The sequence below is a fragment of the Berghia stephanieae genome, chromosome 2 (genome assembly GCF_034508935.2).
Source record: "Berghia stephanieae isolate SIO BIC M18660-M18661 chromosome 2, UCSD_Bste_1.3, whole genome shotgun sequence".
NCBI lineage: Eukaryota > Metazoa > Mollusca > Gastropoda > Nudibranchia > Aeolidiidae > Berghia > Berghia stephanieae.
Genome location: NC_088361.1, coordinates 24,664,482 through 24,674,481, shown reverse-complemented (window position 1 = coordinate 24,674,481; position 10,000 = coordinate 24,664,482). Strand labels below are relative to the sequence as shown.

General features: G+C 34.0%; 1 protein-coding gene across 1 annotated transcript in view; it reads left to right on the top strand.

Moving 5' to 3' along the window:
* The window catches only part of LOC144963903 (uncharacterized), a 25,241-nt gene that overhangs the window by 6,319 nt on the left and 8,922 nt on the right, over positions 1–10,000 (top strand). Inside the window, exons 2-3 of the mRNA XM_078897849.1 lie at positions 7,572–7,724; positions 9,372–9,473. Of these exons, the coding sequence (XP_078753975.1) occupies positions 7,572–7,724; positions 9,372–9,473 (255 nt within the window). The remainder of the gene's footprint in view (positions 1–7,571; positions 7,725–9,371; positions 9,474–10,000) is intronic.

Here is a 10,000-nt window from a genome sequence, read left to right as displayed (position 1 = left end):
ATCCATCTCCCAGAGTCCCAGGTTCATTTCTCTCTGATATCCTCTTCTCATGGTCCCAGTTTTACTCCCAACTGGTGTCCACTTCAATCCAACACATTCTGTTTGATTTTTTCTCCGAATGGTTTCGGAAGGACTGAATATAAGAAAGAAAGTACCTCTAGTGTTGTACAGACGAAAGGTTTAACCCTCTCCTTACCAGTCATTTTCAGAATTTTCCCTAAAACTTCACACACACCCAACACAAAATCAGACATTTCTTACTCAAACAGAAAAGAACAAGTACATTCTATAAATAATATTGTTCGACAATATGAGATCGATTACAGAATGTCAAGTTTTTATAGCTTTAGCAAAAAGAAATGAAATCTGGATGAGATAAATGACGGTTGCATCGTAACAATTATGACGATTTTTCAATAGGTGGTAAGGAGAGGTTAACAGGCGCCTTACACGATGAAATGCAATTTTGATTCAATTCTGCTGAATGGGGAATGGGGGTATACACCACTGCAAAATAAAAAAAAAATTAAAAAATAAAAAACAACAACAAAACAAATTGGACTTTTTTTATAGAGCAATATCCACTAAACGTGCTCAAAGCGTTTTACAAAGGGTCCCTGATCAACAGCAACACGTAACATGTAGAACGAGACACACCGTCTGTTAGCCGATAATATAATTTTTTTCCCGACAGATACAACACTGTTGACGGCTAGGTACTCATTTTACACCCGAACTATGCACCGAACGAGGCTTAAACTCAGGATCTTCCGATCCGAAAGCGAGTGTCATACCACAAGACCACACAGCAGAAGAAGAAGAAGAAGAAGAAGAAGAAGAAGAAGAAGAAGAAGAAGAAGAAGAAGAAGAAGAAGAAAAAGAAGAAGAAGAAGAAGAAGAAGAAGAAGTATATATATATATATATATATATATATATATATATATATATATATATATTATGGGATTGCATACATTTTTATATTTCATGAGCAATTTTCAAACTGAATGTGAAACTTTGCCAAATGTTAAGATGTAAAGGAACAACAGCCGACTTATATTTAATAAACAGCTTGGATTAATCAATACCATTCATTCGTCATTGTTACAATTGACAATGTCACTGAGTTAAAGATTGCTTGACGTAAAGCTTCCGTTTAATGAATTATTCAACAGGAGGGAGAACAATAGCTTTCGTGTATGTAAAGGAATAACAGCTAGTTGACGATGATGATGATGATGATGATGATGATGATGATGATGATGATGATGATGATGATGATGATGATGATGATGATGATCGTGTGGTGGTAGTGGCCGTGTTGATGATGATGATGGTGATGATGATGGTGATAATGATGATGATAATGATGATGATGATGATGATGATGATGATGATGATGATGATGATGATGATGATGATGATGATGATGATGATGTAATAATAACAACCTTTTTCTCTAATAGTGCGGAGAGATATTAAACATGCAGCTTGTATGACATATGACATGCACTTAAAAATGCATCAGAATAAAAAAAAAAAAAAACATGCAGTGAATAACCTTCCAATTCGATGTTCATTCATTTGTAATCTCAGCACTTTGACAGTTTAAATTAACAAATGTATATGTATATCAAATGACAAAAACATTGATGATTTTTAAACCGACAGACTAGATAGTCATAAAGTTGTTGTAGTGGAATGTTGGTGCTGTTGGTGGTGGCAGTAGTAGTAGTAGTAGTAGTAGTAGTAGTAGTAGTAGTAGTAGTAGTAGTAGTAGTAGTAGTAGTAGTAGTAGTGGCAGTAGTAGTAGTAGTAGTAGTAGTAGTAGTAGTAGTAGTAGTAGTAGTAGTAGTAGTAGTAGTAGTAGTAGTAGTGGTGGTTGTTGTTGTTGTTGTTGTTGCAGTGATGGAAATGTGTTGTTGTTGTTGTTGTTGTTGATGATGATGATGATGATGATGATGATGATGATGATGATGATGATGATGATGATGATGATTTTGGTGGTGGCGGTGGGAGTCGTCGTCGTTGACTTCGGGCGTTAACGTTGATGACAGTTATGAAACTGTAAAACAATGTTAAGTCAATATCTATAATTATTCTCAACTACGCACATACATACAAGCTTAAATACCCCTACACGCAGGTGTACATATGCACGTGGAAACACACTTTTACAATAAAGCTGTTTGAAGCTCTCATTTTTCAACACTATTAAGCTGGCTGAAGCTTCTATACTATATAGTTTACTAGTTTACTATAGTGTACTGTATAGTTTTCTGAAACTCACATTTACCACCTTACAATACATCTGTCTGAAGCTTCCATTTACCAATTTTATATTTAGCTGTCTGAAACTCCAATTCAACAATTTACAATGAATCTGTCTGAAACTCCCATTTACCAATTTAATGTTATGCTGTCTGAAGGATATGTTTAATATAAAAAACAAAAACAAACTCACCGAAGCTCCCATTTACCAATCTAAAATAAGACTATTTGAAGCTCCTATTTAACAATTTACAAAATGGCTTTCTGAAGGTCCCTATGCGACAATGCTGTCTAGTATTATAACATCTGCCTTGGATCCAAAGGTCCAGGATTCGAGTCCACCTCTGAGCGGCGAAAATTTGAGTCATTGGAAAAGTCTCTTTACTCACTTTCTTTCGGCATATTCAAGGTATAAAATGAATACATGCCCGTTAACAGCGTTGTATCTGTCGGTCGGAAAATAAAATATAGCCTATCAAGAGTTTTGTCAAGACATGCCCTAGATGTCAAATGTTGCTGTTGGCTTGGGACCACCTGTAAAGCGCTTTTAGTATTTGTCTTCAATATTGCTCTATATACATGCTCAAGCTTTATAAAATGACGTTGCTTGTTTTTAAAGGTCCGATAAACCAATCTAAAATGAAGCTACCCGAAGCTCCCATATACCATTTACCAATTTACATCATAGTTGCCTGTGGCTCACATACTGACAATCAAGTTTCAGGGAGAAAAGAACACGAAGATACAGAAAGCTCTGGTGAAGTGCGACAGTTGAAATCTAACACAACTATATGGAACTCCTGTTTTTTTTTTTTTTTAAACTAGCATTCCATAGCTAATATCATAGCCCTACTATAATACTCTTTTAGTACGCCATGGCTAATATCCTTTCCTGCATATTATTATGTCTATACGCATCCTCCATCTTCACTCCGACATTCCCTTTATTTCCATAAAGTTAAGGGCCAGATTATCACTTAAGGGCCAGATTATCACCGAATGGTTTGGCATTGCAGTCGTATTAGAGGAAACCAATGCTATACTATAGGATGTCTCGCGAAGGCTGTAATTTGGCAAAGACGAAAGAAGATAATATGTTCATCAATTTTGCCGTTGTTGCTTTGTTTTGTTTAGCGTTGTTTGTGAGGATTTTGTGTTTGTTACATGATATGGAATGTATATTGCTTCATTTTTTATGACTATGAATGTAAAAGAAATTTCGAATTTAATAACAAGTAACTAAATGAATAAATAAATAAATAAAAATGTAATTACTAGATTCTGTATACAAAAGAAAACGCTAATTGCGATCCACGACTCTCATATTCATTCATCTTTTATTCATGCATTCATTCTCTAATTCTTTCATACATTTTTTTCTATTTCGCTCATCCACTTATTCATTGATTTCATCTTTTATAATCATGAAATATTTCGATGAATAACGTTACTATTCGAAAATGAAATAATACATAGATCTAATCATTAATTTGCTTAGAGAAAAAAAAGTATTCTAGAAATAAGGTGGGATGGTTTATGATTAGGAAATAAGTTGATTGTCGCGAAATAAAAAAACATTTATGAATACATACTAAACGGTACCCACCCGATGAATTCCGAGTAAAATAAGGGGATGAAATCAATATAACTTGATGATAAGACGATTAAATAATGCGTTTCGTCACCTTCTGATTGCGTGTCCATTTGTGCCATTGATCGCAGGTGGTTAATTATTGATCTGTGTTCAGTGTAACTACTCCGCTGAGGCAATCAATCACGTACTTGAATGTAACTCTTTAGTGTTAAAAAATATATTAGGTTTTCCCCATCGCTACTGGTTGTTATTGTCAACAAACCGGCTGAATGGAAATACATGGCTTTTTAAAATTAAAATAAAGGCACCCATTAATGCTGTGTTGGTTTTGCCTTGTGGAAAAGGTTGTAATTTTGTATTAATGATAGACTTAGTTTTGCTTATTATTATTACATTCTGCCGAAATGCCAGTATAAAGCGTTAACTGTAACGGGATTCACCGTGATGGGTTAAATGGAGGCATTGGTTAAAGAGCGAGGTCCCCGCCGCCATCTTGCATTGTTTACACAGAGAATGAGTTGCCACCTTGGCTGTTCGTGATAAATAATAGTTATTGGCACTACCTTGGCAAAATGAGAGGAAGTGATACGAGGGGGAGAGAGAGAGAGAGAGAGAGAGAGAGAGAGAGAGAGAGAGAGAGAGAGAGAGAGAGATCGTAGTTCGAAAAAAAAATAAACTAAAACAAAAAGGCAAGATGGTACAGGGACCTCGCTCCTTAACCAATGCCCAAGCTAACCCATTATTACCATTACACTTACTGTCGTACCATGTAGATTTAAACTTTCAAATGAAGAAATATCACAAGACTTTTTCTAGAATTCGTAATGGGTTTATTTTTTTAAAATCTGACCGCTGTCATAATATCAAAGTGATAATAATCTGACAACAGATGCGGTACTAAAATCGTTTCATTCGAGGTGAGGAGGACTTTCGTAGTTTCATAGCACTTTTTATTATATTACTTAATCCTTTAGCCATTATGGACTGTCAGGCATTGTTCAGGAGTTGATGTCCCTGACGAGAGAGCAGTCATCTTTTTGTTCACATTGAAAGACATTGAGTCCATACATCACGGACTACTTTCGAATTTTTTTTTCGCATTATTTATTATTTATTTATTTATTTATTTATTATTAAGTTTGTTGTTTGTTTGTTTTTTTGTCTTAACATTAACCCTCTCCTTACCATCTACAAGAAAATCGTCACATTCGTAACGATTCAACCAACATTTTTCTTATTCAAATGTCTCTTTTACATTATAAGATTTAAAGTAAATGAACAGTGTGTTGTAGAGCATGTTTTGCTGAAGAAATTAATTATCGCAATAACTTACTGCTATTGTGTTTGAGTGATAAAAAATATATTTTTGTGTTAGTTGGGTGTGAAGTTTTGGGAAAAATTCTGAAAATGGCTGGTAAGGAAAGGGTTAAGACTTGTTTAATTCCTGTTTCTTGTGTGTTTGCTTTCTGTTTTTCAATTCGCGTAATAATCAGATCCTAGTTACTACAATTTTCCTTTGGCATGGGGTAGAGGGAAGGTAGGTTTTTTTGTTTTGTTTTTTTAATTAGTTTATTGCTTTTGTTTTTTTTTAATGGGTGGGTATCATTCGATAGACAGGTACATGACACTTGGAATCGTCCGTTTTGTGAGGCGAGTATTTTCTTTTAGTTATGGATGTAAAAGTTATATCGAGTTGGAACTGAGGACTCTATTCTAATTATAACAAGATTATTCATTTAAAATTTCTTTTTTGTTTTTCTTGCGCGTCTCGTATTAAAAATTTGACACTCAGAGTCGGATTTGAGATCAGTTTAAAATTGTCATTCAGATCATTGTTTAGTAATGACTATCCCGCACAAATCTTTGGGCCTCTTTTTTGCTCACGAAGTGCCCGAATTCGCGTCAAAATATGGGACGAAGCCGTTTCGTATATGCTACGACGCTGTTTATCGATGAATATGACTGAAAGTTGGCACACAGTTAGAAAAAAGGTCATTTTAGATTATGTCCAGCGACAAACTCGTGCGATTACCAGAAGACCGTTAAAAATAGATTTTTACTCTTTGGAGTAAAATATTTCTAAAACTACCGGACGTGGAGGTTTTGTCGCTGACAAGGTAATACATGAACATTTCTTCTTTTTGGTTGTAAAATTTCATATGAATATGACGAGTACTTTTCCCGTATTTTACAAAACACCATCCTAATTTGCTCTTCAAGTTTCAATCTTTTAATCCACTTATTACGCAAGATACAACCAAAGGTCGAAAAAAAATGCCGAAAAAGAGTCCCATATTTTCGCGTTTTTTTCCTCTTTGCGGGTCATCCAAATAAATGACACCTTTGAAACTGCATAACTTGTTTATTTATGAATGGATTTTCAAAACTCAAAAACATTTTTACTCAGTGGAGATAGGGCTTTGATTTTAGATAAAATTTTCCTCAAAAAGAGAAAAAAACATTTTTCATAGTCATTGCTACATTGTTAAATTAATAATGGTGCGCATTATTTCACATTTGAAAATAATTGTATCTATTTCATTCCGTATGCCTATTATTATCAATATTATTCTTATATTTAATTTGGCTATATAAGAGTCAACCCAATAGAGCTAATGTAGCAACCCAGATCCGATCAGTTCCAAGTTAGGTATAAAAGAGAGTCCATAATGGCTAAAAAATTAAGTAATATAATAAAAGTGCGGTGAAACTATGGCAGTCCTCCCCACCTCGGAACGAACCGATGTTTAGAACAGAATTGGTGGTTGAATACATTCGCTTTGTCTTTGTTGTTTGTATACACCTTGTCTCCTTTGATTAACGGTGCAACCCCTCCAGTATCTTTTTTCTACTTATGTTATATTTCCATAAGTATTTTTTTTTAGCCGTGGCAACAAATATGTGTAGGGAGACCACCAACATCAATAGTAACTACCCTTAACCAGGATCTCTCTACATATCAGAAATTTCTGGATTCAGATGAGGCCGAATTAATCCCTGAATAACTAAGAAATATTGCAGGGCCCTCAGTACTAAAGTCACAAAAAGATCTTGACAGTCTTAAAACTTTGGCCCATGACCGTGACCAATGGAAACAATTAACAACATGGATGGAGAGAGAAACTATACTCATCGACTATGACTGAATCACACAATTCTGAGCAAGCGTCATTCTGACTGCGAGGCTTACATCTATCACTATTACTACTACTACTACTACTACTACTACTACTACTACTACTACTACTACTACTACTACTACTACTACTACTACTACTACTACTACTACTACTACTACTTCTACTACTACTACTACTACTACTACTACTACTACTACTACTACTACTACTACTACTACTACTACTACTAATAATAATAATAATAATAATAATAATAATAATAATAATAATAATAAAAATAATAATAATAATAATAATAATAATAATAATAATAATAATAATAATAATAATGATGATGATAATAATAATGATCGGCCCATATGGGTATTTGCAATAGATGAGATGAGAAGTCTATCAAAGACCTCATGTGGACATCTTCTAAGTCAAATTTTATGAGGTGTTTTTTAGTTATTTTTCTGTGCATTTTATACATACATTATCTCAACCCCCCAAAAAATATTGCAATTTCTCTTGTTATATTTTTTCAATTTTATTTTATTTTATTTTATTTATTTTTCTTTTTTGGTAGAGAAGTGAGTGAAGACAGCTTGATACAGATTGGACCAAGATCAGAGTATATAAAAAAATATCCTCCACATCCTGTCCAAAGACGACAAAACTACAAGCCATCCCAAGACATTCAACAGAATGACACTCCCATAGACGATGTGACAATAAATAAGTAAGTATTTTTCTAATCTTTAATTAAATAGATGTGTATTTGTTGTCTTGATTTAATTCAATAATAAATGCATAGAAAGTACCAAATCAAACTTTATATAAGAGATTTAAAAAAAAACAACAATCCTTCGGGGCAATTAGACTCATAGAGCATGATTTTATCACAGTTTCGCCTGATTTGATCACGGTTTCTATAGCGAGAAATGTACAATATCACTTGCTTGCTACCATTTGGACAGGATGTTGATCTATCGCAAAATATACTCTCTGCCAGATCTAATAGACCCAGCTACCCAATCACTGCTGGATTGACAGAAGGAACTGGAAAAAATTCAGTTTTTCCAAGGGATCAATCCCAGTCCTTTGTATGTGAAGCGAGTGTTCGAAAAAAATGTGCTACCAGACCCCACTCAGATTCCAAAGACTTGATAAAAACACTTGTTATTTATTTGTACCATAAAATATCTTCATCAATGAGAGAAAGCGGGCAATTAATAGGACCTGAAAATATTGGAAATGCTGTAAAACTCTCAGGAGCAAAGGTAAACATTGAAAACTTTATGAGGGCAGCAACCACACCATTCATGAAAAATGTCTCAAAGATTGGAACTCAGGCCAAGTAATATATACTTACAACTGGCATCCAGTCAAACAGACATTGCATAGACTAGGAGCAGCATATGATGTTTTATACTTAACTTCAACACCAAAGATCAAAAACTTCCCAGACCACTCTCTCGCAACATTTTAAAACGTCGTAACCTTACAATGTTCACCAAAAAAACTGTTTCAGCACTTAGTGTAAGTGAGCAAAGCCACTCAGTCACTCAGAAAGGAAACTACTATTTTAAAGGTTTTCGTCCTGGCAGCTACAAACTATGACATTTTGTTGGATGGAAGCCAGGAAGCTTTGCGGTACCATTTAATATGTTTTGGAGAAGCGTTAGCCCTGTTCTCATCTCTATCTTAAGCCATTATCTAGTTGCTGTCTTTCAAGGTAGGAAATAAATACATTGACATTTTCTCTGAAACTGACACTTGTCTGTCCTAATTAAGTTAAATAGGTTGCAAGATACACTGAATTTTGGCCAAAAAAAGATATTTCGGAGGAAGAGATTGCTCGGGTAAAGGTAAAGTGTTCACAGAAATGCCTAAAATAAAAAGAGAAAAGATTGGAAAAGATCTTGATTTTGAGGGCCCATTATCAGGAAAACTCTTTTTGCCTGATTTTGAGATAGAAAATTACTATTGTTATTTGTGTGAGGGGACTGCTCAGATCACATTGGAATCTTCATTCTCTCTGGCCTCAGCAAAGAAGGTCAAAAATCATTTCTCTCTGTAATTTTTTCATTAGGTATTTCTCACACCCTTTATTCCCCATATTGACCAATAAAAATATCTATTTTATCTTCTAATTCTATCTACTGTATCATTATTTTTACAGTATCATTCGCTTATTTGCGCATCTTTATAAGACGATTGTGCCGATTAAGCTGAGTGTGTAATTAAACAGAGCAGTTAAATAGAAAAATATAACTTTTTTGTTTTAGTAACCTTAGCAAATACGCAGTGTGCTATTACCCAATGTCAGATTAATTGGAGTAAACTGACCTTTGTTTATTTCCAACCACACTTCTTTCATGTGTAGGCAAGACTACCCTGCCCATCCAGTATCCAAAAGACAAAATTACAGGCCACCAAATAAACCCATACAGACTGATGTTCCTTTGGATTCAGTGACAATAAATAAGTATGATTTTTACACTTAGATTTGTAAATTGCTATTTCTTTTTTTTTTTTTATTCATTCGACATCTACCTTCCCAAAGATGTGTTCTTTGATCAATCGATATAATATTCTACATTTATTTCTCCCATATTAATAAAAATATAACATTTTATTCTTGACATACCTGGATTTTTATAAAAAGATAGAATACGATTTCGTACAATATCTGTATTTTTTTCTTCTTCTTCTTCTTCTTCTTCTTCTTCTTCTTCTTCTTCTTCTTCTTCTTCTTCTTCTTCTTCTTCTTCTTCTTCTTCTTCTTCTTCTTCTTCTTCTTCTTCTTCTTCTTCTTCTTCTTCTTCTTCTTCTTTCTTCTTCTTCTTCTTTCTTCTTCTTCTTCTTCTTCTTTTCTTCTTCTTCTTCTTCTTCTTCTTCTTCTTCTTTCTTCTTCTTCTTCTTCTTCTTCTTCTTCTTTCTTCTTCTTCTTCTTCTTTTCTTCTTCTTCTTCTTCTTCTTCTTCTTTTTTCTTCTCTCTCTTCTTCTTCTTCT